The 27880-nt window shown below is 43.6% G+C and overlaps 1 protein-coding gene across 5 annotated transcripts; it reads left to right on the forward strand.

Moving 5' to 3' along the window:
• Positions 1-124: 124 nt before the first annotated feature.
• Cog4 (component of oligomeric golgi complex 4) lies at positions 125-27775 on the forward strand. Of its 5 annotated transcripts, none has more exons than XM_003472130.5 (19): positions 125-325; positions 2479-2561; positions 4327-4441; positions 6434-6608; positions 7667-7860; positions 8783-8888; positions 9401-9558; positions 10421-10476; positions 11983-12116; positions 15093-15211; positions 15979-16145; positions 17409-17574; positions 23377-23439; positions 24691-24807; positions 25384-25476; positions 26433-26516; positions 26658-26759; positions 26949-27077; positions 27259-27775. In XM_003472130.5, the coding sequence occupies exons 1-19, from the start codon at positions 155-157 to the stop codon at positions 27391-27393; spliced, it is 2367 nt and encodes a 788-aa protein (XP_003472178.1). In that variant the 5' UTR covers positions 125-154; the 3' UTR covers positions 27394-27775. The 5 variants fall into 5 exon arrangements, with proteins under 5 accessions (XP_003472178.1, XP_063103703.1, XP_023421730.1 ...); XM_063247633.1 differs by having other exon boundaries at positions 135-325; positions 2483-2561; positions 4314-4441; XM_023565962.2 differs by having other exon boundaries at positions 143-325; positions 4314-4441.
• The last annotated feature ends 105 nt before the right edge of the window (positions 27776-27880 follow it).

The following is a 27880-nucleotide window of genomic DNA, read 5'->3' on the forward strand; positions in this document are numbered from 1 at the left end:
AAAATACCATGTTATCCTAACTTTACAGAGTTATAGAAAATTAATAGTTATTTTAAAAGTAGTTTTAAAACGAGTCAGTTGGGCACTACAATGGACAGCCCAAAAGTCCCGCAGCGCCAACGGGGAAGGAACCTCGCTGGCCGGGAAGTGACGGATGGGAGTCAAGATGGCGGACCTCGAGTCGCCTGAGAAGTTATCAGGGGTCTCGCAGCTATCAGAAGGGGTGGGGGGAAGCCGCTGCTCCGAAATCTCCACCGAGCTCATTCGCTCCCTGACAGAGCTGCACGAGCTGGAAGCTGTGTACGAACGGCTCTGCGGCGAGGAGGTGGGGGGCTGAGTTTTTTCAGTAGGATGCGGGGTCGTTGGGCATAGGCGCCTTCTGTCTTGGGAAATGCGGGTTTAGAGGAGCTCTCTCCTTACTGGGGAGCCAGTAAAAAAAAGCACCTACCAAAGAAGTTTCAGAGCATAGATGTAGTTGAGGAGGCTTGTCTCCTCTGTCCGCTCCGACAGATGGCACCTTCTTTCCCCAAACCCGACATTGATTTCCCTGGTGCATTAGTCACTGTAGTGTTTATCCATCCGAGTAACGCTAGACGAGGAGTGTGTGGCAATCGCTCGGTTCGCAAGATAAGTGCACTGGCCTACAAATTGAAAATTATGAAATATTTCCTGATATTTATCCGAGAAGTCAATAAATTTTAAGACTTCCTCATGTAGGAAATGATTTGGGGGTGTAACTTTAGCGTTTCGATTATATTTTAGCGTTTAGCTTTATAGACACGTGTGTGTGTGTCTAACTGTCTGTATGTCTCTGGGTTCCTCATAGTGGCCTATGACTTTGGGTTCTTGTTCTCAGGCTTTCAGGTAACTGGGGCTGCAAACTCAAGACTATCATTTCTGGCTAAGAGTTTTAAGATTAGTCTCGGGACAAGTTGCTTCATCGCTTATACCTCTGATGTTTTGTGAAATGAGGGTCATGGGCAGGTGTAAGATTTCCTTCAGTTGACAGTATTTGATAGGTGTGGTGGTGCATGCCTGTAAACCCAGCACTGGGGAGGCTGAAGTGCGAGGATCTCAGCAAGTTAGAGGTGGTCCTGATCTACATATAATAATGTTCCGCCTTTTATCGCCTCACTTTTCTGTGGCAACCTAATGTTGTCAGTTTACTTTCGAAAGTCTTTTGGGTCCCTTGCCAGGCAGAATAAAGAGATCTAAACTCTCACCTAAAAATTTAGCAGCTGTTTTTGCAAGCCAAACTTTTTAAGTAAGGTTGTGCACAATCAGCCTGTAAGAGTGGTCATTGATATCTTTAAATACTTTCAAATATTAAATTGCATCAACGCAGCTAGGCTTATGGCACATGCTTGTAATCCCAGCACTTGGGAGGCAGAGACAGGAGAATCATTGAGTTCAAGGTCAGCCTGGACTATATAGTGAGTTCAAGACCAGCATAAACTGCATAGTGAGACCCTATCTCAAAAAAAAAAAAAAAAAATTGTATCAACTTTAGCAGTTTCTGATACTTTTTCAGGAACGTGTTTGAAAATGTAGTACTGTTGTCATAACATTGTTAGCCTTGCATTCAGTGAGTCACGCAATACTTTGGCAGGCAAGATATGTGGTGCATGTAATCCCAGCCCTCCCGAGGATCACCAGGCATATGAGGTCAGTTTAGACTAAATAATAAACCTTGTCTCAAAAAAGAAAAAAAAAAAAAACCCTCTGGAGGAAAACTTAAGGAAATCTCAGAGATGCAAATATTGGTTCTGTGTTTGTAATTGATGACTGCCAGGGAATGTATCCCTCTATATACTATTTAGATAAAAAACGTATAGCTAAATGTGTACTCTGTTAAGCACTTTGTGTATTATCTTGTCTGATTCCCACAACAGCCCTGTGGTTTATTTTAGAGAAGAAACTAAATAAAGCAGAAGAGTACATAAACTAAGTTAGCACAGTAAACAGTTTAATTAGCCGAGGGTTTGGCTCAGTGGCATTAAGTGCCTGCTTGGCAAATGTGAGGTCATGAGTTCAATCCCCAGTACCAAAAAAAAAAAAAGTAAATAGTTTAACTAATATAGAATTGTTTTTATTCCTTCTTGAGTACTCACCATGAACTGAGAAAAGTTTTTGTTTTGTTTTTATGACTGCCACTTTATAAATTTCATTTATTTACCCACTGTATTTTAATTCCTACCTATGTGAGATACTGCACTTATGATAGCGAATGAAAGTGAATGAAAGTTTATTTCTTCCCAGTGTAGTGCTCATGTGCTGCATGGAATAAGATATATATAAGGTAAGGGTCATTATGCAATATGTAAGTTTATATATGTGGAGCATTTAAGTCCAAAGGAGCACAGTGAAAGGAAGGGAGAATTTGAAATGATATTTGCCTTTCTGCTAAGTGGTTGGTTTAGGTAACTTTTAAGGTTCCTTCTTATCATTCTGATGACAGGACGTATCCCTTTGTTTCAGAAAGTGGTGGAAAGAGAGCTGGATGCTCTTTTGGAACAACAGAACACCATTGAAAGTAAGATGGTCACTCTCCACCGAATGGGGTGAGTCTGCATCACAGCAGCAACTATTGTAAATTCCATAAGCATCCATTGGATAAGTTATTTTTCTTTTCTGCTAAAAGTGCCAGTCAAATTTGAAATAGACATATCACCTCAAGGTAAAGTGAACATCCAATGATATAGTTCAGTGATTATCGAAGGGTCTTTGAAACTCATTAGAAATGCAGTTCTGGAGTCCCAGCCCAAACTTAATCAGAAACTCTAGGAATAGTGTTAGGGCCGACGCCGCAGGGAAAGAGACCCCAAGGACTCAACTCTTGGTGAGGGAAAAAAGTTTATTTCCATGCGCATGGGGTCCTCCAGGCAAACGAGTGCGGAGGGCCTCGAGGGGAATCTGTGCAGGGTTTTTAAGGGCACAAGCGGGAAGCAAGCAGGTTTACAGAAGCAGATTGCATTGGTTAATTTTGAACGGTGCAGGACTTGGCAGGTGCTGATTCGAGGGGTCTGGGGCTGAGTAACCATGGAGACCGAGAGTCCTGGTCTAATCTAGCACATTCCTTTACTTATCTTTATCTTTACAGAGGACAGATCATCTTGTGGTTAATGACTAGCAGATGCATTCCTTCCTGTCCTGCCCCGGATATCTCAAGGAGGATTTAGGGAGTGACACATTCCTTACTGCTGGGCTCCATGGGGGGGGGGTTTACATTACAAACGGGGAGTCGATTCTCTCAATAGAACCCAGGAATATGTATGTTAACAAGCCATCCATGTGATTCTAATGCATAGCACAAGTTTGAAAACCATTGCTTTTATACATTGTGTGTATTTGCTAATCATAAAAGTCACTCTTTGCTAGGTATGGCAGCATCCACTGTAATCCCAGCTACTCTGGAGGCTGAGGTAGGAAGAACTATAAAATCAAGGCCAGCCTGAGAAACGTAGTGAGATACTGTCTCAGAAAAAGAAAAGGCTGAAGCAGGCATGGTGATGCACACTTGTAATCCCAGTAGTCTAGAGGCCTGGGGCAGGAATGCTCAAGGCCAGCCTGGCCTACATAGTGTATTCAAAACTAGCCTGCACTACATAACAAAACTCTGTCTCCAAAAAAAAAAAAAAGAAAAGAAAATACCAGAGATGTAACTCAGTGGTAAAGTGCTTGCCCTGCATCCTCAAGATCCTGAGTTCAATCCCCAGTAGCCACCCCAGTACCCAGCATCTTCTTAGGTTGTTGGTTAGTAGTTTTTGTTTTGTTTTGTTTTGATTTTGTCTTTGTGAGACAAGGGTTTTGCTATGCACTTCAGTCTAGCCTTGAACTCACTCTGTAGCCCAGGCTGGCCTCAAACTCTCAAAGGTCCTTCTGCTTCAGCCTCCCAAGTGCTGGGATAACAGTCATGCAGTACCACATTCAGCTGTTGGTTAGTACCTTTTAGACTCACTTAGCAGTTTGGAAGAATCTGTTCTCTACTTCTTTGACTATTACTTATTTAGGGGTGACTCTGATAGTTTCAGAACTTAACATTTTAGTCAGGTATCTCAAAGTAAAAATTAAAAGGGCTAAGGATATAGCTTAGCATTCCCTAACTTCCCTCTCCAGTTTTGCAAACAAGAGAAAGACATTAATTTTTTATTCAGTAAAAGTTTGAGTTCACAATAAAATACATCCTGGAAAAAGTTGTGTACAGAGTGAACTAAGCTAAGTTGGAAAGAAGTGTAAGAAACAGTCTCCATTTACCAAAAAAAAATGTTTCCATCTCGTGCTCCTACTCTCTGGCCCTATGTATATGCTGACAGTATATGTCTCCAGGCCCAATTTGCAGTTGATTGAGGGAGATGCAAAGCAGCTGGCTGGAATGATCACCTTCACCTGCAACCTAGCTGAGAATGTGTCCAGCAAAGTCCGTCAGCTTGACCTGGCCAAGGTAATCCCATTGCACTTTTGATGTCTTGAGTTGGGAAGAAGCTGTCGTCTAAAGGTTAGAGCAGCACCATCCAATATACATCTAATGTGAAATGCCAGAGCAAAACAAAGATATCACATGAAAAACTCAGACCAATTGCTCTTATGCATATAGACATAAAAATCCTCAACAAAATAATGGAGAAAATTTAGCAATGTATAAAAAGGATTCTAGCTGGGGATTTAGCTCAGCGGCATAAGCGCGCACCTTGCAAGCATGCAGTCAAGAGTTCGATCCCCGGTACAAAATAAAAAATTCTGACTAAAAGGATTCTACAGCTAGATAAGTTGATGCATGCCTATAATCTCAGCATCCAGGAGGCTAAAACGAGATTCAGCTTCAAGTACACAGTAATTTCAAAGCCAGCCTGAACTACATAATGAGACCCTGTCTCAAAAACAACAACAACAACAACAAAAAAAAACAAACTCAGCATAGTGGTGCATGCCTATAATCCCAGCACTTTGGAGGCTGAGGTAGGAAGATCACCACAAATTCAAGGCTAGTCTAAACTATGTAGTGAGTTCAAGGCTAGTTTGAACTATGTATTGAAACCCTGTCTTAAAAAACAAAAATAATAAACTTGGAACAGAAGGTAATATACTTAGGCTGATTTAAATCACAACTATAATATAGTTACCAGGCTTGATAGTACACACGTGGAATCCCAGCACTCAGGAGGCTGAGGCAAGAAGATCACTTTGAGTTCAAGGCCAGCCTCTACTACATAGTGAGACCCTGTCAGAAAACCCAAAAACTTTTTTAAAAATTTAAAAAAATACAATGGCTAACAAAGTGATGGAAGAATGCCCCCCACAACATAGGGAACAAGGTAAAGAGTGCTATATCCCTTCTAGCAAGGGCAATTCGATAAGAAAATGAAATGGGTTGACCCATACTAGAAAAGAAGAAATTTAATATGAACCACCTACATTATATATATTTTGGGGGGGGGGGTACCAGGGATTGAACTCACAACCTCACGCTTGTGAGGCAGGCGCTTATGCCACTGAGCTAAATCCCTGGCCCAATTTTAAATTTTCTTCTAGCCTCCTTTTTTTTTGGAGATGGAATCTTACTATGTAGCTTAGACTGCCCTTGAACTCACTATGTAGCCCACGCTACAAACTCATGGTGACCCTTCCGCCTCAGTACCCTGAGTACTGGGATTACAGGCATGTACCACCAGGCCCAGCTCTTCACTTTGTTTTTGTTTTTGTTTTTTTTTTGTCTTTTTCGTTTTTATCGGTACCGGGGATCGAACTCACGACTGCCTGCTTACAAGGCAGGCGCTTATGCCGCTGAGCTAAATCCCCAGCCCCTTCACTTTGTTTATTACTTTGATTTACAGTGTCATGTTTCCAGAGTATCAGACACATCCTGATCCAATCAAATGTTAACAGAATAACCCAACTATAAATATGGATTCTTTCCATCCTTGCTTCCATTAAAATGAATTCTTCCACTACATAAATAAAATTGTGTTGGGTGTGGTAGTACACTCCTATAATCCCAACACTTGGGAGGCTGAGGCAGGAGAATCCTTTGTAAGACTAGCCAGGATTGCAAAGTGAGCCCAAAGCCAGCCTAAACTATGTAGCGAGACCCTGTCTCAAAAAGACTAAACAAATAAATAAAATAAGATCGTGTAGCCAGGTGTGGTGACTAAGACCTATAATTACAGTACTCTGGAAGGCTGAAAGGATAATCACAAAAAGACTGAGGATGCAGCTCAGTGAGAAGTTGATGGGTTCAATCCCCAGTACCACAAAATGAAATAAAATCCATTTGATAATTTTCAGTACTCTTGATACCATCAACTAAGTGGTAATAATGGTTCATGAGTTTGCCAGTTCAAGCTGAAAAGGACGTGGTTGACTAGATTCAGCTCTTGAGTCACCCTACCTTCTGGAAAGGTGTTTTTGAAAGAAGGGACATTGTTTCTTTTTGTAGAATCGTCTCTATCAGGCCATTCAAAGAGCGGATGACATCTTGGACCTGAAGTTCTGCATGGATGGAGTTCAGAGTGCGCTGCGGAACGAAGACTACGAGCAGGCTGCAGCCCACATTCATCGCTACCTATGCCTGGATAAGTCAGTCATTGAGCTCAGCCGACAGGGAAAGGAAGGTTGGCATGCAAGACTGCGGATTTCTAGTTTAGAGAGAAGCATTTCTAATCTGAAAGGCAAACTCAACCAGAAAGAAAGCATGTGTTGTTATTGGCTGGTAGGCCCAGTGTAGGTCCCGTGCCACCCCAGGGCAGATGTTGTTATTCCCATTTTATGAAAAAGGAAACTGAATCCATATCTACTGATTCTTAGACTAGTAGATTATTTGCAGTTGACCATATTCCTACTTATAAAATGAAATTCTTAGCCTGATACTCTGGGCCTTCCATAATTTTTTTTTTTTTTTTTTTGTCTTTTTTGTTTTTATCGGTACCAGGGATTGAACTCACGACTGCCTGCTTGTAAGGCAGGCGCTTATACCGCTGAGCTAAATCCCCAGCCCTCCTTCCATAATCTTTTTTTTTTTTTTTTTTTTTTTTTTTGTCTTTTTCGTTTTTTATCGGTACCAGGGATCGAACTTACGACTACCTGCTTACAAGGCAGGTGCTTATGCCGCTGAGCTAAATCCTCAGCCCCTCCTTCCATAATCTTGACTCACCCTTTCTTTCTAGAGGCGTTCACTCCTGCACCCATCATTGCATGAATAGACTACTTGTTATACTCCCCAAATACTTTTTCATGTTTCTGCTTTTGTTCCTTTGCTTGCCATTCTCTTCTGGAATGTATGTTCTCTTACTCAGGTATCAGACTCTTACCTGACTTTTAGAAATGGGATATCACTTTCCCTAGTAAGCTTCTTTGATTACTTCAACCAGAAATAAGACTTTTGGACAAAGAAAAAAAAAAAAAAAACTTCTGGGCATCTTTTTGTGACTTAACACACACTAAATTTTATTAATTTTATTATAACTATCCACAACTATCATGCACATGAGGCCTTGTCTCTTTTGTAATAGTGAGATCATGGCTGATTCATCCTTATTTTACACACTGTAAAATTTTACACATTGTAAATGCTCAGTACACATTTGTCAAATGAATAGTGATATACAGGAGGGCATGGACCTGATATAGTACCATTCTTTCCATTAGTTCTGATTTTCTCCCCATTGAACAGGAAGCATGATAGATGCCAACCTGAAATTGCTGCAGGAAGCTGAACAGCGTCTCAAAGCCATTGTAGCGGAGAAGTTTGCCACTGCCACCAAGGAAGGGGATTTGCCCCAGGTGGAACGCTTCTTCAAGATCTTCCCATTGCTGGGTTTGCATGAGGAAGGATTAAGCAAGTTCTCCGAATACCTTTGTAAGCAGGTATGGACCCTGACCCCTTTGGCAGGTATGGTATGGTTCTCTGCCTGCAGATTAGGGAACAGAATGGGTAGTTTTCTTCTTTTCCTTTGGTTTTTTTGAGACGTGGTCTTGCTATGTAGTCAGGCTGGCCTTGAACTCACTGTGTAGCCCAAACTGGCTTTGAACTGGATCTTTCTGCCTCAACCTCCTAAGACCTGGGATCATAGGAATGTGCCAGCACACCTGATAGGGTCTAGTTTCTATGAGTACCTTCTGTCTTTATGATATGACTTTTTCTCTTGTTATAGTATGGTGGGGACTGGATGCATGCATTTATTCTATGCATTTTTGCCAAACTTCTGTGTACCAGGAATGGCCTAGACGTTTGCTGATGCATATTTTTTCCAGATGACAGTACTGTATAGAAAAATAAAAATGGGGGCTGGGGATTTAGCTCAGTGGCATAAGCGCCTGCCTTGCAAGCAGGCAGTCGTGAGTTCGATCCCTGGTACCGATAAAAACGAAAAAGACCAAAAAAAAAGAAAAGAAAAGAAAAAGAAAAATGCAAGTTTTCTGACAAACAGTATTTACTTGTTTTGTTTTATTGAGACAGGGTCTTACTATGCTGTGTAGGCTGGTCTTGAACTCACTATGTAACCCAGGCTGGCCTTGAACTTGGGGTGATCCTTCTGCCTCAGCCTCACAAGTGCTGGGATTATAGGTGTGCACTATCATTCACAGTAGGAGGCCTTCTTTTTTTTTTTTTTTTTGTCTTTTTTCCTTTTTATCAGTACCAGGGATCGAACTCACGACTGCCTGCTTTCAAGGCAGGCGCTTACGCCGCTGAGCTAAATCCCCAGAGGAGGCCTTTTCTGAAAGCAGACTATTATGAGGCTGGCTTTAAGCCTGAGAAATATATGTGGAGTTCTGTTCTTTTTTTCAGGTGGCAAGTAAAGCCGAGGAGAACCTACTCCTGGTGCTGGGGTCAGACATGAGTGACAGACGAGCTGCAGTCATCTTTGCAGACACACTAACTCTCCTGTTTGAAGGTGAGCCTCTTTGGGCCCCACGGGGAAGCCAGAGACATTCCTGACACATGCCCCCTAACCTTTCTTTTCTCCCTCTAGCCTAATACCTTTAACTTAGTTCTATAGATTACTGTGTATTGATTTCTTAGGGAATTCATTTGCAGATTTAGTTATAGGATAAGCAAGATTACATTGTCTCTCCAATATTTTGATTGTCCCCATTCCTCAATAACGAAACTCTATAAGAGTAAATTTAACTCTAAAATAAATCTCTGGAGAGAGATCGTGATTCCCAAAGTTGCAGGAGAAAACAGTAGCAGTATAACTCCTTAGGTGCCAGTTGATATACTGATCATGTGCATATTTAACAGATAAATTTGCTGAGCAACCCCCAGCACCAACTAGAACTATATTTGTTCTTTTGAACAGTGAAACAACCAAAAGGATTGGGTTATACCTGGGTTAGTCCTGGATATGAAAAAGGTATTTATTTTGTGGGAAAACTCTTCAGAATCCAACCCTTTCACTTGTAGGGATTGCCCGCATTGTGGAGACCCACCAACCCATAGTAGAGACCTACTATGGACCAGGAAGACTTTATACCCTGATCAAATATCTTCAAATAGAGTGTGACAGACAGGTGGAGAAGGTGGTAGACAACTTTACCAAGCAGAGAGACTACCAGCAGCAGGTGAGCAAGGAGAGCTACAGGTGGTTTGGAGCCAGCCTTAGGCAGGGACACTGAGTAGAATAAACTGGAGAGAAAAATGAAAATAGTATAGATAGAAGAAAAGATGGAAATGCAGACCAACCTGAATCTTGCCCACTACTACCTTGAAAGAAGTATTGCCAGGATAATGATGGCCTCGGTACAAGACTGAAAAGAGAAAAGACTTCCTGAAAGAACTTATACAAAACATTAACCATGGGGCTGGGGATTTAGCTCAGCAGCATAAGCGCCTGCCTTGCAAGCAGGCAGTCGTGAGTTCGATCCCCGGTACCGATAAAAACAAAAAAGACCCAAAAAAATGTATAAAAAAAAAAACATTAACCATATTCTCTGTGACAGATACCTCTGGCACAACAGTACTCTCATGTGATATAATAAGGATTTTTTTTCCTAAAGCTTTACCAAGTGTCAAGTAACTCACCTTGAATTTCCCCTGAGTTCCTTAATTGATGAAGATAATGTTTTCTTTTTCAGAACTTTTAGTTTTCCACTCCACCCCTTTGATCAGAAAAGGTGAAAGTAGTACATGGAACAGGAATGGCCTCATACAGTTGTATTTTCACAACTCCAGAATAGGAAACTCTAGACTGTAGTCTTCTAGACTTTTAAACACAATGACAGAGATAAGTGTTATGTCTAAACCAAAAGCAAGTCTGTAGCCCCTTATCCTGAAAGCCCACTTCTGGCTGGAAGGAAAGGTAAACCTAGTGAGCAAATCAGCTGCACATTGTTATATGCCAAAAGTTTGAGTAGCCAGCAGAAAACAAATAGTTGGCAGGGGGTAGGTAGGGAAAAGTATTCTTACTTCTGTGCTACATTGCAGTTCCGGCTTGTCCAGAATACTTTGCGAAATTCTGCACCAGAAAAAATTGAACCAAGGTAATGATCCTATTTTATTCAACCTGTAACAGTTTGGTATTCATATGTAATTAAAAGACCACTTTTTACAAGGTAGTACATGTGTTTAAAATATTCTGTCAATTACTCTTATTTTGTAATGGAAAAATATACAAACAAGTGTCCCTAAACATGTTTCATAAAGATTGTTACCACTCCTTTTGAAGCCTCCAGAGTAACTTCTTCCCACTCTCCCAAAGGTAACTCTTTTCCTAAAATTTTAAGCTTTTATTTTTTACAATGAAAGTAAAATATTCTTATTAAAAGAAAATTGAAATTAGGGGTGTACCTCAGTAGTAGGTTATGTGCTTATCCCCTAGCATGCATGAGGTCTTGTGTTCAGTCCTCAGCACCAAAAAAAAAAAGAAAGGAAGAAAAATTGAAACATCATAAAGGTCAAAAATAATTAATAATATAAAAATGTCATCCCATTTTTCCCGAGTATGCATTATGTGCTATATACTAGTCCTTGTTTGATAACAAACAGAGCAAAATAGATAGTGTTGTTTTCTTTTGAGTTATGGTCTCTGTAGGTAGTTCAGGCTGGCCTGGAACTCACTGTGTAGTTCAGGCTGGTTTTAAACTCAGTGATCCTCCTGCCTCAGCCTCCCAAGTTATTATGATTACAGGTGTGCACCACCATGCCTCATACAAATATTTTCTTCATCATATCTATTGTCTTTCAAGTAGATAGTAATAAAAGTTAACACAATATTTATTATATGCCAGATACTGTTCTAGGCACGTAACAAATACTGTATTAAAGTCCATTTAGTCTTGGTGTGGTGATAAATACCTGTAGTCCTAGCTACTCAGGAAACTCAGGCAAGAGGATCCCTTAAACACAGGTATTTGAAACCATCTGGGCAACGGCAAGATGCATCTCAAAAAAAAGAAAAAAAGAAATTAACCCAATGTTTCTTAACCTCTGTACTATTGGCAGGTTAATTGGCTAGGTATTTCTTTGTCCAGGGGAGCTGTCCTGTGCTTTGCAGAATTAGAGGTATCATTGTCTACCCACTGCACTAGATGCTAGTAGTCCCCTAGGACCAAAATCATTGTTAGTTATAAATTAATGATTCAACCTATAAGCATTTTTCAGATGATGATAGTAACACTTGGAGAAGTGAAATGATTTACCTGGGGTCATACAACTAGAAAGTGGCAGAATCAGAAACAGAATCCAAGCAGTTTGGCTTTACAGTCCTTCCCCTCCCCTCCCTTCCCCTCCCTTCCCCTCCCCGGTACTGTGGCTCTCACGACTTTGTGCTTGCCAGACAACTGCCTGTGCGGCTGAGCTAAATCCCCGGCCCTACAGTTCATACTATTAGCCACTGTGATACACTAATAAGGTACAAGAGATAGTAATAAGAAAGAGTGTTCCAAACAGAGGGGAAAACATGTCCAAAGGTCTTACATATTTATAAAACTGAAAGATCAGTACAGCTCAGGTGCAGTTTCTCATTCCTGTTTCTCCGTGTGTCCCAGGGAGTTAGACCCCATCCTGACTGAGGTCACTCTGATGAATGCCCGTAGTGAGCTGTACTTACGCTTCCTCAGGAAGAGGATCAGCTCAGATTTTGAGGTGGGGGACTCCATGGCCTCAGAAGAAGTAAAACAAGGTAAACATGTTTCCTGCCTCCTGTGGGCGGCTGGTGCCCACACCTTGCAGTGCCTTGTCATAGGAAAGCCATACATCCCGTACATCACTTACTAAGGAAACAGCTGGAGTGCATTAGCCTCTTTGGTCTCTGGCTACACTGACTCTCTGTGTACTGTGTTTCAGAATTGGGATGGGCCTAATCAATTTATAGGCAACAAAAACTGCTGCCAACTTTTAAATGCTTTTCCCTGCACCTTGCTTTGTGCCAGTTCTACTTTACATTTTTGTTGTTAGATATTTAGGAGATGGGTAGTGCATGTGATAGTTTAAATAGTACAGAATACATGTGTATCTATATGAGTGAACTTTTAGGAAAAATAGAAATAATTCTAGTGAATTTTCCTTTCTTTCTTTCTTTCTTTTTTTTTTTTTTTTTTTTTTTTTTTGGCACAAGTGGGCCTTAAATTTGAGATCCTTCTGCCTAAGCCTCCCAGAGTGCTAAGATTATAGGCATGTCCCACTTCACCAGGCAATAAGGCTTTGGGGGGTATATATAGTTTTCTACCTCTTCCCAGTCTTCCATTTATGCCTGTGATAATTGTTAAAGAGAAAATGGCATTGAAAAACATAATAATAACGGGGCAGGGGCAGGGGATTTGGCTCAGTGGTATAAGCACCTGCCTGACAAGCATGAGGTTGTAAGTTCGATTCCTGGTACTAAACAAATAATAATAATAATAATAATAATAATAATAATAATAATAATAATGGGCCATATTCTAGTGTCACAAGTTGACTCTACGGGTTTTTTTTTTGGTGGGGGGACCAGGGATCGAACTCACGACCACACACTTGCAAGGCAGACGCTTATGCCGCTAAGCTAAATCCCCAGCCCTGACTACATTTTTGTTACTGATTTGAGAAAGTCTTACTCTGTTGCCCAAATTGGTCATGAGTTTCTGGGTCAAGAAATCTTTCTACTTTAGACTCCTGAGTAGCTGAGATTACAGATGTATACCACTGTGCTAGGCTGACTTTCCAGATATGACCATTTGCTAGATCGAGTGGTGCACACCTATAGTCCCAGCTACTTGTGATACAGAAGTAGCAAAATTGCTTGAGTAGAGGAGTTTTGTTTTTGGTTTTTTTTGGTACCAAAAATTGAACTCAGGGCCTTACTGTGCCACTCAGCTACATACGTTGCCCAAGCCAGGGGTGTTTGGGACCAGCCTGTGCTACATAACAAGACCCTGTCACAAAAAGAAAAAGATGATCATTAAATTCTTGATCATGTACTGTGACTCAAGACCTACCCAGCGTCTGTGGCACTTATATGGTTTGTGCCTATAATACATGGTGGAGGGGCTGGCAGTATAGCTCAGTGGTAGATTGCTTGCCTAGCATACCCAAGGCCCTGAGTTCAGTTCCCAATACAAAAAAAAAAACATGGCAGAAAAAGGAGGCTGTATATTCATTTTGAGTTTGGTGGTCATTTTTATAAGTGAGAGCTATTGCTGTTCAGAGCTATTTCCAGTATATTAGCCACCAGCTACATATGACTAATGAAATTTAAATTTAGTTAAAATTATATTTTAAAATTCAGCTCCTCAGGCTGGGGTTTAGCTTAGCGGCATAAGCACCTGCCCTGGCAAGCATGAGGTCATGAGTTCAATCCCCAGTACCAAAAACACACACACACACACAAATAAAAAACAAAATTCAGCTGCTCGGTCCCATTAACCACATGTGAAACACTTAGTGGCTGCCCTGACTATCAGCTACTATATTAGACAGTACAGATGTGGAACATTTCCATTATCACAGAAGCTCTTACCAGACAGTACGGATGTAGATAGAAATGGAATCTTTTATATCTAATATATTTTAGTCTTTCCCCTAGAAACTTACATCTTTTGGATCCCATTAATCCTAGGGAAATAATAAAAAAAGAAGTAAAGTTATTTTTACAAAAATGTTCACTGTAGGGGCCAGAGATTTAGCTCAGTGGCATAAGCGCCTGCTTGGGCAGGCGCAGGGTTGTGAGTTCAGTCCCCAGTACAAAAAAAAAAAGTATTCACTGTAATCTCCAATTTTCATGATCTCCAATAATAGCAAGGTGTTTGGAAATAACCCATGTCCAAAAGTAAGAGAACAGTTAAAACATATGGAGAGGGCTGGGGATTTAGCTCAGCGGCATAAGCACCTGCCTTGCAAGCAGGCAGTCGTGAGTTCAATCCCCAGTACCAATAAAAAGGAAAAAGACAAAATAAATAAATAAAACATATGGATTGCCAGGGAGTTTGCTCAGCAGCACAGGTGCCTGCCTAGTATGTATGAGGTCATGAGTTTGATCACCAGTACAAAAAAAAAAATAAAACAGTATGGATTATCCATCTGATAAAATGTCACAAAACCACTATAAGTAAGTGAGCTGGCTGAACATGGTGGCCCTGTGATCCCAGCACTTTGGGAGGCTAAGGCAAAAAGGAGGCAAGTTCAAGTCAAGCCTGGGCAATTTAGCCACTTAGTAAGACCTCATCTCAAAGTAAAAAAATAGGAAGTAGCTCAGTGCTAAGGCCCTGAGTTGAATCCTCAGTACCATCAAAAGAAAAAAATAAGCATACAGAAACATGAGAATACTTACAATGTTTTAAAGCAAAGTACAAACCAGGCATGGTGGAGCACAGCTGTAATTTTAGCACTTAGGGAGGCAAAGCAAGAGGACTATTGCAAGTTCAAGGCCAGCCTGCGCTACCTAGTAAGTTCAAGGCCTGCCTGAACTGCATAGTGAGATTCTGTCTCAAAAAGACAAAAAATAAATAAATAAATACAATATAAACCAAAGTACAAATTTGTACCTATACTATGATTGTAATCATCCAAAGTGTGTGCCTATGTGGAACAAAAACCAGAAAGAAACCTAAATAAATGAAAAATGTTGCTTCGTTCTCCTTGGGAAAGAAAAGTGAGCTCTGCTTTCTTGGTTGTCCCACAGAGCACCAGAAGTGCCTGGACAAACTCCTCAATAACTGCCTATTGAGCTGTACCATGCAGGAGCTAATTGGCTACTATATTACCATGGAGGAATACTTCATGAGGGAGACTGTCAATAAGGTAGGACATAGGCACATCTTTTGCAAGGAGGGCTGTTTATCCAAGCAGCCAGGCTAAAGGACATGGCTGAGGTCTGTCAGATTTCTTGGTTCTGCTTTGAGAACAGTGGCATACAGACAGAGCAGCACTACTCTGTATGGTAAGAGAGTATCTATGAAGTTGTCATGTTCTTTGTGTACCCATCTGAAGTTTCTTTCCCAAGAATTATAGAAGAATAGCTCAGCTCCCCAGGGAGCCTGCCTATTCTCTGTCTCCCTGGAGATGTGTGGAAGTCGAAGGAGGGGAAGCCTGAGGCAAGAGGATTGCCAGGAGTTCAAGACCAGCTTGGGCTACCTAGTGAGTTCAAAGCCAGCCTGAACTACATAGCAAGACTATCTCAAAAAACCTAAATGAATAAATGAACCAGGAATGGTGGTGCATGCCTGTAATTCCAGCACTTGGGAGGCTGAGGCTGGAAGCTCACTGTGAAACTGAGACCAGTGTAAGTTACATAGTGAGTTCAAACCTAACATACAAGACCCTGTCTCAGAAAACAAACAAAAGAAGAATAAACGAATGAATGAATGACGAAGACCTTAAATAGTAAATTTCCTCATGTAGTGATTAGAAGTAAAGTATTTTAGCAAGCTGTGACTAGAATGGCCATGGTGGGAAAATACAAGACCAGGTGTAGAAAAGGAAGCAGAAGCAGGACTGGTATAACCAGAGCCATCCAGCACCCAACATGCAGCCCAGGGATGCTTACTGGAAGCTTTGCCTTTGGATAGGCTGTGGCTTTGGACACCTATGAGAAGGGCCAGTTGACCTCCAGCATGGTGGATGATGTCTTCTACATTGTGAAGAAGTGCATCGGGCGGGCTCTGTCCAGCTCCAGCATTGACTGTCTCTGCGCCATGATCAACCTCGCCACCAGAGAGCTGGAGGCTGATTTCAGGTATAGTTGACCCCTTTCTCCTTTCTAGGCACAAAGGTTCCACTTGTAGTTAATTCCTCAGGCTCATTTGTTTCTTCCCTTTTTTCTTTATGATTCTAATTCAGTTCTATTCAAGACACAAGCTCCAGACTTTAACACAACATCTTAGGTTCCAGGTAGCTGTCAGCCAGATTTTTTTTTTTTTTTTTTTATTCTTTTACCCCGTGTTTGAAGATGATGTCAGCCAGATTTTAAGAGCCATATTTCTGTCCCTAGACTGTGTGAGGGCCATTGGTCCCCAGACCTAGGAAAGAGAGCAAGTGGTTCAATGAAAGCTGTAGGGCTGGGGATTTAGCTCAGCGGAATAAGTGCCTGCCTTGCAAGCATGCAGTCATGAGTTCAATCCCCAGTACCAAAAAAATAAAAATTAAAAAAAAAGCAATAGCTTAGCAAGAACCAACCATAGTATATTCAAGTACTATGCTAATTCCCTGATAGTTTTAGTTCTATAACCCTGAGAGGTAGAACTGTTAGGTATTTTGCAATGTCAGAGACCACACACTCCATGAGTGGTGAAATACAGAGTACAGAACTGATCGATGCAAAACCTTTCCTTTCATCTCCTGCGTAGTACGGCCTTTCACTAAGCATACTGCCTCCTCTCTTTTGGAGCTCAGTGGTGACAACTGAAAGCCTCATAAGAAGTAAAGAATTGGCTAAAAGCACAACCACAGTGACATCATCAGTGCCATGGAACTAATGATGTAGCTATGACCAGAAGCTGAGTCCATCCTGCCCCTCTGTTGTTCAATAAATCAGTGTCCCATGATTTAAAAAAACAAAGAAAAAAGCCAAGGGTTTAGCTCAGTGGCCCAAGCATTTGCTTAGTAAGCACAAGGTCATGAGTTCAATCCCTGGTACAAAAAAAAAAAAAATTGCCAAGTGCAGTGTCACACACCTATAATCCCAGCACTCAGGAGACTAAGGCAGGATTGCCATGAGTTCAAGTCCAGCCTAAATAACAGAATAAAACTGAGTTCAAGCCTGAATTACAGTTTGAGACTGTATCTTGAAAGAAAAGAGACAGACAGAAGAAAAAAGAAAGAGGCGAATCCCCTCTGTCCCCAAAGAGATACTGGTGGTGTCATACCTTGGCTCCTGAGGTCTCCTACAGTGGTCTCAACGATTGGTTCCTGCTGGGTCAGGGAAGTGGGCACTCTGGTCCCATTGTCCTGGAGGCCATGCTGACCACTGTCACTCCCCATATGCCATTCTGCCATGTAGGGGCGTTCTGTCCAACAAGTTGAGAATGGGCTTCCCGGCCACCACCTTACAAGACATCCAGCGTGGGGTGACAAGTGCCGTGAACATCATGCACAGCAGCCTCCAGCAAGGCAAGTTTGACACAAAAGGCATTGAGAGCAATGACGAGGCCAAGCTGTCCTTCCTGGTAAGTGGTCCTCAGGTTGCAATACTGGGTCATCTTTCCCTGAGAGATTAAACTGCAACCTCTGAGCCATAGTCTAAAAGCTTAGTTGAAAGCTAAAGTCTAAAAGCTTAGTTGAAAGTTGAAGACTTTTCCTCCTGTGTCTGAGTGAAGGGAAACTCCTTTAAGCAAAGCTCCGGGAAGGCTCTGAAACCACTGCTTACCCAGGGACCTACTCTGAGCAGCCTGTGCCAAGATATGCTGCTCTCCTGCCAGGAGCTGGGCTGTCCGTCTCTCCTGAGTCCTCATCCCCAAGTGCTCTGCACAGCTGTTCAGGGACCGCCAGGTGTCCATCTTAGCACACATTTGCCACAAAACCAACTATAACATCTGTGCCTGGCCTTCGATTGCATGTCTGAGCAGAGGCCTGCAGCACAGGCAAGCGTAGTCCGTTAGGCCTCCCAGAACCACTTTTCTAGCAGCCTTCTGTGGGAAGGTGGCCTTGCTAGAGCCCTTAGCTACACACAATGAACCACAGATGTGATGAGCAGTGATTTCTACCAGCTGTCCGACAGCTGGGGAAGGAAAAGCACAGGGAGATGAAAGAATCTGTATGAGGTAAAAGCCAGTCTGTGAGAAGCCAAAGACAACAACCGGGGTTTAAGGCTCACAGGCCTCTCTGGCACATACTGTTATTTTGTGGTGTTGTTTGGTTTAATGGTACATTCTAGATGTACACAGTGATCACATTCATCATAGGGAATTTGTACCTGCACATGGTATATCTTGCTTCTTTTTTTCCTATTCCCTTCCCCTCCTTTCAACCCTCTTCCCCTAATTATTTACAAAAGCTTTGTTTTCATTCATTTTCTCTTTTGTTTTTTGAGCCACAGTTTCACTTGGTAGCCTCAGTTAGCCTCAAACCCACAATCCTTCTACCTAAACCTAAGTGCCAGGATTGTTGGCAGGCACTGCCACACCCAGCTGCACATGCTGGCATGGGTGGAACAGCAGTATCACAGGCCCAGTTGTGCTCTATTCTTCACATTGGCTAGACTGTGAGTCTTTGTTCACAGACTGAAGGAAACATCTAATAGCAGAGCTCTCAACAGAGCAGTCCACAGATAGGTCGGATATGAAAATGTATTCATGTACTTTTCTAGAAACAAGGCCCTTAGTGTCTGTCAGATTGTTAGGAGTGTGTTCATTGTTTGTCTGTGGCCTTGAATTCACTGTGTTGCCCAGGCTAGCCCTGAACTCATTATGTACCCCAGGCTAGCCTCAAATTCATGTCAGTTCTGCTGCCTTAGCTTTCTGGGTGCACCACCACGCCCAGCTTCTGTCAGATTCTTCTTCTTCTTCTTTTTTTTTTTTTTTTTTTTTGTCCTGTCAGGTTCTTAAACGTATCTGTGACCCCAAAAGCTCGTGCTTTCAGAGACAGAAGCCTAAGCTTACTAATACTTATCTCGCTCCTTTCAGAGGTAAACCTCACTCACTAGTCATCAGATCCAATATGAAGGCTTTGTAGGCATTCCACTTTCTTCCTGTCATTGAAAATATTTTTCCCTGGGTTTGAGTCCTGTCAATCAGGGATGTCATGATTGTTGCCAAAAAAGAGTATCAACTCAAACCAGTTGATAACGCATGTGTTAAAATCCTAGCAACTCAGGAACCAAAGGTGTGAAGGAGGTTCATGAGCTGTAGGGCTGGCTGGGCAGCCTTTGCCAAAACTCCAGCAGTCAACATCATAGGATCATGAATTTCTTTCTTCCTTTTTGCCTCCCCACAGAACTTGTTTCTTTTTCTTTTTTTTTTTTTTTTTTTTTTTTGAGACAGGCCTCACTATGTAGTTCAGGCAGCCCTTGAACTCACTGTGGAGCCCAGGCTGGCTTCAAACAGCAGTCTTCCTGCCTCAGCCTCCTACATACTGAAGTGCCTATGCACCATCGCATCCAACATCATTTTTTCATTTTTGTGCTCAGAAGCGTTCATTGCTTCTTGCTACCTACCACATCAAGGCTACCTGTCTTTGCTTGGTTGGCGGTTTAAGGTCTCCTAAACTTGTCTGCCTTTCCAGTCCTATGTTTCACCACTCAGCTACACATCCCCAGGCTAGCCAGTGTCCTTCACACATGCACTGCTATGTGAGGACCTCCCATTGAGACAGTTTCATTGTCAGCCCAGAAGATAAGGCCAGGAAGGAAAGTGATAGTAAGTGCTTGATGACAGATTGCTAGTTTTCCCAATGCCAAACTCTTAAATGTCACTGCTCCCACCTAGGGCCTATTTTTTATGTCACTGATTCATTTGGCTGTCAAGATGAATTCCCCAATTGTACTGACATAGTATTTGCCATGAGCAAAGAATAAGCCCAGTGAGTCCATGCTTACAAGGTACAAGGGAGACTGTAAATCAACACCATTTGGACCCAAACCCATTTTCCCCTAATAACAGTAATTCTTAGTGTCCTCAAATGCCATGGAAAAACATTTATGTTGTGGTCTTTGTCCTTCAGTCATCGTGACAGTACAGTTACTCCTCAGGAAACCTGCAGTGTGCGCAGGCTCGTATTGGGGCGTCTTCAGCCTTTCCTATCCACACCTGAATGCCTAAGCACTGCTGTCACCAGTAGGACTCCTCTTTTTGCCTTTTTTTGGTACCAGGAACCCAAATCAGGATCTTGTGCTTGCCAGGCAGGTGCTGCACTAGTGAGCTGTATCCTCAGCCCTCTCTTTTACTTTTATTAATTCATTCATCTGTTTACAAACAGAATCTCATTCTATAGTTCAAGTTGTCCTTGAACTCATTATGTAGCCCAGGCTGGCCTAAAACTCACAGCAATCCTCCTGCCTCAGCCTCCTGAATACTGGGATTACAGGCATGCACCATCACACCTGGATGGCAGTCTCCTTGTATTTGAAATCCTGAAATTACTGACTCCAGTTTCTACGCTATCTGGCCATGCCACCAGCATGTCAGTCCAGAGGGGGTGGGTTCCTCAAACACTGTTACTCTTGCCATTCACAGCCTCTGGACTAATATCCTTGGACCACAGCAGGGCTCATGTGGCATTGACCTGCCCTAAAGAATCCTCAGTGCCATGCCATCATGCACAGCACAGAGCACCAGCTGTAGCCCCAAGTGCTAGTTGGACCTGACACACCATCCTAGCTCTGCATCATCCACACCCTGCACGTCTGTCCACTGACTGCTGCTCTCCAGATACCTCATGATATCTCTGCCATTCTGCATTTGCTTTTGTTATTCCTTTTCCAGACTATTGACTCACTCACTGTTGTTTTAAGAGATTAAGGGGCCAGGGGTTTAGCTCAGTGGTGTAAGTGCTGCTTCGCAAACACAAGGTCGTGAGTTCGATCCCCGGCACCGAAAAAAAAAAAAAGAACTGATTTAAGAGATTTTGAAAATCAAATATAGAGACACACACCTATAATCTCAGCACTTAGAAAGCTAAGGTAGGAAGATTTGTAGTTTAAGGGCTATGAAGTGAGCTCAAGGCCGATTTAGACTTTAAAACAAGACTTTCTAAAAAGAAAGAGTAGAAAAAAAAGCTTCTATATATCAGGTATTATTATGAATTCTAGAACTGAGGTACCCAACGTGACCATTAACTACAAGGAACTATTTAAATTCATATTCAAATTAAAAATCCAGCTGAAGTCATACAAACCACATTTCACGTCCTCAGTAAGTTCACTGGCTAAGGTACTAAACAGTGCAGGGTTAGAATATTTCCACCATCAAGAAGCAATTGTGGGGGGCTAGGGATTTAGCTCAGCAGCATAAGCGCCTGCCTTGCAAGCAGGCAGTTATGAGTTTGATCCCTGGTACCGATAAAAACGAAAAAGACAAAAAAAAGAAGCAATTGTGGGGCCAGGGCGTTAGCTCAAAAGCTCAAGCGCTTGCCTGGTAAGCACAAGATTGTGAGTTTGAGCCCCAGTACCAAAAAAAAAAATAATTGTAGAGCCAAGTATGGTAGTACACAGTGTGATCCCAGCACTCGTGAGGCTGAGGCAGGAGGATACTTTGAGTTTGAGGCCAGCCTGGACTACACAGTGAAACCTAGCCTCAAAAAAAAAAAAAAAAAAAAGGCCAGGGATTTAGCTTAGTGTTATAAGCGCTTGCCTGGAAAGCCGAGGTCCTGAGTTTGATCCCTGGTACAAAAAACAAACAAAAAAGTCATAGTGATATACTAGAAACATGGGTGATACAGACCAGCCAGATCTTTGCCTTCATGAGATCTTTTTTTTTTTTTTTTTGTCTTTTTCCTTTTTATCGGTACCAGGGTTCGAACTCACGACCGCCTGCTTGCAAGGCAGGTACTTATGCCGCTGAGCTAAATCCCCAGCCCCACCTTCATGAGATCTTAAATCTAGTGGAAAAGACACAAGAAACAAAGTACAGCCGGGTGTGACAGTGCACATATGTAGTCCCAGCATTTTGGAGAAGGATTGACATGAGTGTGAAGCTAGCGTAGGCCTGAACTAACTAATGAGATCCTGTCTCAAAAAAAAAGACCACCCTGAACTACCTAGCAAGACTCTGTCATGATAGATAGGTGAATAGATAACCAGAAAACTAGGTACCACTGCGGAAATACCCACGGCTAGGGGTATATCTCAAGGTAAAGCACCAATTCTGCAACTGAATTTTCCTTGAGTGTCTCAGGCCAAAATCGTTTTCCTCTAAACAGCCATAGCAATCTGTTCCTTGATTATCACTTTCATCAACTGCTTTTTTTATGACTGGTAATTCTACACCTGGGCTCTGGGGTAGGTGAGTAATGAAATGAGGCACCCTCGGCCCCAAGTAAGGGACTCCTGAACTCCTGGCTCCAGTTGTGTGGCTTTGTCACTTAATTTGTCCCCATACTTGTTTTATTTTTTTCAAGGCATTTATTACTACCTGACATTAAAATTTTTTACTATTGGCTTTCCCTTCTAGAGGATCAATTCTATGAGGAAGTGAAATTTTTCATCGTTGTTTTGTTCTGTGCTGGAGGTGAAATCCAGGGCCTCCTGCATGCTAAGCATGTGCAGCTCCATGGACCTATACCCTCTTCCCCAAGAGGCAGACTTCTTTGCTTTCTTCACATCTAGAACAGAGCCTGGCCCCTAGCCAGTGCTCAATACTTGCTGAATCAATCATCAACCAATAGGGTGAACCTCTTCACCTTTTTTTTTTTTTTCTTTTTTTTTTTTCTTTCTTTTTTTTTTTTTTTTTTTGTGTGTGTGTGTGTGTTTGTATTTTTACCGGTACCAGGGATCGAATTCACAACCACATGCTTCAAGGCAGGTGCTTATGCCACTGAGCTAAACCCCCAGCCCCATTTTTTTTTCTTTTTTTTCTTTTTTTTTTTTTTTTTTGCCTCTTCACCTTCTACAGAATCTCATTTCCACCTCCTATCAACTGCACTTGATAATATGTGGAGGCGAGAGTGAGATGATAGGTCAGGAAATGCCTGCTAGGTGTTAGACTCCACATCCCTGACTCAAGCTGGCAGTTTGAAGCCCCAAAACTTATCCCAGACTGGTACACCCAATGTTTTGATCTGAAAGTAACCTAAAGCAAAAAGGCCCTGGAACCTGGGTTCAGTGAATGTGCAGTGTGATAGCTTTGCTGCCTTGGCATCAGGCACAGCAGAGTGAGCTGCCACACTGTTCTGCCCATCTGAGATCTGAGCCTGCATCTAAACCCCAGCCAGCCCTTCCTACGCCTCGTGGGCTCCAGCTGTCAGCCAGTCTGGTAGAGGAATGGCCAGAAAGCCCAGTAGGCAGGAAGTCACATTCTCCTTTCTTCTTCTCCCAGGTGACTCTGAACAATGTGGAAGTCTGCAGTGAAAACATCTCCACTCTGAAGAAGACTCTGGAGGTACAGGGGAAATTGCTGTCAGCTTTCCACAGCCATGACTAGCTCATTGTGACAAAGCCCGGTACACTAATCCTCATTGGGACTGTTCCCTGCCATAGAGCCACATGTTTAGGGATTCACTAATTGACACGGTAGCAAAGCATATATGGGTCAGTGGGGAAATGTCTGGTCCTAGAGTTAGAAGATCAGAATTCAAATTAGGGCCAGGTATAGTGGCACACACCTATAATCCTAGCACTCTAGGAGGCTGAGACAAGAGGATCACCAAGTCCCAAACCCAGCCTGGACAATTTAGTGACTTAGACCTTGTCCCAAAAAGTTTAAAAAGGCTTGAGGGTGTAGCTTCATCCAAAGGTCCTGGTTTCAATCTCCAGAAACAAAAACACCACCACACACACACAAATTAGAACTTCCAGCACATTCTCAGCATGTGACCTTTGCCACATGCTCCCTTAATGCTCAGAAACTCAGTTCTCTCATCCATGAAATGAATACAGGCCTCCATTTGCTCTAGTTTATGTTTGTTGGGAAGTCTAATGAACACAGAGTTGAAAGAACTTTATAATAAAGTGCTTTTTTAATGATGAGGCTTTCTATAAATGTCAGAGATTAGGTAAGGTTCATCAAACCCTGTACACAACCTGCTGCTATTACTTATTAAAGGCAGCAGGATGGAGTGGAAATTGCTTGGGCTTTGAAGTGAGGTACATGGAGTTCTAATCCCCATTTGATCTCCAAGCAGTTGCATGGCATTAGGCAAGTTCTGTAACCTCCCTAAGCCTCATCCCCTCATTTGTAAAAGCACAAGGACCCCTGCTTCCCGGCATTGTAGTGGGATGATGCGATACTGTAAAGTACTTTGTACATGAGAAACTCTCAGTGGATGCTATTATTTGTAACCACAGTTAAAAATAACAGCAGCGAGCAACTACTTTGCTAAGTATTAGGACATGAGGTGCCCAGTTCTCCCACTCCTAGATGTAGCCTTGGGAAATGGGCTGGTGTGCAGTTGGGGCTGGCGACTGAGGAGAAAACTGGAGCCGGCACACAGGCCTAGTAATAGGGCTCCTGAACAGTGAAATACGGACCAAGAATTTACCCCGCAGGGCCTTAACATGGAGTAAAACAAGACATGGAATACCAGTAGCATAGTCTGTTAGTGTCCAGTAAGGTGACTATCCTCATTTGTGTTCTTGCTGTGCCGGTGATGCAAGCCAGTGGTCTAACACCATGTGCCATGTTCTCCTCTAGAGCGACTGCACCAAACTGTTCAGCCAGGGCATTGGAGGGGAGCAGGCCCAAGCCAAGTTTGATAGCTGCCTGTCAGATTTGGCTGCTGTGTCCAACAAATTCCGAGACCTCTTGCAGGTAAGGTCCAGGCTCAGCTGCTGCCCGGGTCCTGTGTCCATGTGCTGTTCTGAGAAGACTTGTTAAGTGGCTTACTGTGGGCACCACCATATGCAAGGAAATGGGCAGGAGGAGGGTGAGAGGTGACATGCCAGCCAGTGACGTTACACAGATTCCTTGACACTAAAGGCTCCACCGGATTTTGATCAATTCAGCTATCACACTGACAAGCCAGTGTCCAGTTCTCTAGGGGCTCCACTTGGCCTCACAATGACAAGAGCCCCTGATGGATGCTCCAAGGAAACACACCACATGATTACTGTGACCCGCTGCTTGGCCTTAGCCACAGGTGCTGCCTAGCACCAAGCACTCTGAAACCTCTGGAGAGTTTACTAAAATAGCTTCTGGGCCTCTTCTCTAGACCCAAATCTGTACAGACCTTAATGTATCGTTCCTGACTCCTTTTATTAGCCTGATCTCTGCTGTGCTCACCGGGTGTACAGACAGCCTCCCTGCAGTCAAGGAAGGGGTGGAAGAAGAGGGAGGGCAGGGATGGGGCATTTGTGAGAGACATGTCTCTGCCCTGTCTCTGTGCAGGAAGGACTGGCGGAGCTCAACAGCACAGCAGTGAAGCCACAGGTGCAGCCGTGGATCAACACCTTTCTCTCTGTCTCCCACAACATTGAGGAGGTCAGCCTGACCACAGCAGCCATCTAGTCTGGGCTTCCTCCTTGCCCTCTTCCCCAGCTGGAGCACAGTGCAGCTGTCTGAACACAGTGGACCCTACCTGCTGTTTAGCCCACTGAGACAGGGTCCCTCCCAGGAAATGGCTTGTTCCTGCAATCAGAAGGCTCAGAAATATGTGAAGGGACTTTGTCTTGACCTGACAAGTTCCTGTTTGTTGGATGTTTTTGTGTGTGTGTGTGTGTTGCTTTGGATTGTACCCAGGGTCTTCACGTGAGCTACATCCCCAGACCTTTTTATTTTTTGTTTTGAGACAAGATCTTACTAAGTGTACTAAATTGCCCGGGCTCGACTTGAACTCACAATTGTCCACACTCCTCTTGCCTCAGCCTTCCAGGATGCTGGGATTGCTGGAATACGCCCTGAGGATGTTTTACCTCACCTATCACAGACTAAGGAGCTACTGTCTCCATAGCTGAATGACTCTACTCTTGTAGAACATGAGCTACAGGAGGGAACAATGGCCTAAAGCCTTATTCCAATCTTGGGGCCACTGTTCCAGCCCAGGACAGTTTGCTGGCTGGAGATGCAGTGATGGCAAGGTTCTGCCAGGCTGGGGGTCAAACTGATTTGAACATAAAATAAAAATTTCAGAACACCTCACTCAAGGGTCAAACTGATTTTAAACTGGAGGTATCACAGCCAGTTGTGGTGGCACAAACCTATAATCCCAGCAGTCAGGAGGCTGAGGCAAGAAGATCACTGCCAATTCGAGGCCAACCTGAGCTGCATACTAAGTTCCAAAGCCAAACTGCACTACATAGCAAGACCCTGTCTCTAAATAAACTAGAGGGAGCTACCAGGAGGCAGGATTTCTTAGAGGCAGAGGTGAAATGGAGATGGTAGTACTTCTAAGAAATAGATCCATGGTGACACTGGCCCTCCTTGCTTCCTGACAATAGGAAGAATTCAATGATTATGAGGCCAATGACCCTTGGGTACAACAGTTCATCCTTAACCTGGAGCAGCAGATGTCAGAGTTTAAGGTGAGTGAGGGCTGGTAGAATTACCTGCCACACTAGAACCTGCAGTTTGTCCCTCCTGCAGCAGCTCTGCAAGCTTTTCTGTGCCCTCCAGTGAGAAGTAGAAGGGCCAGGGTCTCCCTTGGATGTCACATCTCTCTACAGGCCAGCCTGTCCCCAGTCATCTACGACAGCCTGACCAGCCTCCTGACCAGTCTTGTGGCTGTTGAGTTAGAGAAAGTGGTGCTGAAATCCTCCTTTAATCGGGTAAGAGAAGGGCTTCATCTCCCCTGAGGGAAATGTCTCACTGCCCTCTGTACCTCTAGATCCTGCACATACATCTTCACCCAGTCCTGCCCTGGCTTCTGAGCCCATAGCACAGTGTAGCAACAATGCCCCACATGAGGGGCAGCTGGGCCAGCCTTACACAGAGAGACTAAGGCTTCTGTTCTGCAGCTCGGCGGGCTGCAGTTTGACAAGGAGCTGAGGTCGCTCATTGCCTACCTTACCACGGTGACAACCTGGACCATCCGAGACAAGTTTGCCCGGCTCTCCCAGATGGCCACAATCCTGAATCTGGAGCGGGTATGTGGGGCTCCCTCAGTCTAGCCAAGGAAAGGGACTAGAAAGAGGGGTCCCCGCCACTCCTTTATGTCTGCCAGGATACTACCCTTCCCTAAGCACCCTTGCCTTGCCCTGGGTGGAGCCCCAGGTCTTCCCCCAGGATAACCCCACCTTGCTGACTGGTCTCCATTTTTCCCCACAGGTGACTGAGATCCTAGATTACTGGGGTGCCAACTCTGGCCCATTGACGTGGCGCCTCACCCCTGCTGAGGTTCGCCAGGTGCTGGCTCTGCGCATAGATTTCCGGCATGAGGACATCAAGCGGCTGCGCCTGTAAGAGCCAGCGTGAGCCCACCCAGCCCCTCACACTTCAGCGCCTGTTCCCTCAGCAGCCGCAGCCGAGGAGCTGGGTGGCTATCCGGGAGCACTGTCAGCAGGAAACAGGGCTGCACTCACTCCACGTTCGCCCTCAGACCAAGCTGGGAGTGCTTTGGGAGCAGCCTTTACCTACCAGATGGGGAAAACCAAAGCGTGCGGTGTGCGGGCCAGGCCAGACTTCCGCGGGGGTAGTCGTTCTCTGGCCCCACACTGCAGCAAACCTGCTGCTCCTGCCAGCCCCGAGGACCTGGGTTCATGTGGGGACTTGGGGATTGGGTTCGCCATCGAGGACAGGCTGTGATGTTGACGAACAAACATCAGAATAAAGACACTGCTGGGAAGGTGCCAGTGTGCTGGTTCAGGGAGAGCAAGCTGTGCTGGGCAGGACAGGTCCACAGTCACACTGAAATGTGAAATCAGATGCCCAAGGCCTCAGCCTCCTCCCA

The sequence above is a fragment of the Cavia porcellus genome, unplaced genomic scaffold (assembly GCF_034190915.1).
Source record: "Cavia porcellus strain 051 isolate PalLab524CR breed Dunkin Hartley unplaced genomic scaffold, mCavPor4.1 scaffold_4, whole genome shotgun sequence".
Lineage (NCBI taxonomy): Eukaryota > Metazoa > Chordata > Mammalia > Rodentia > Caviidae > Cavia > Cavia porcellus.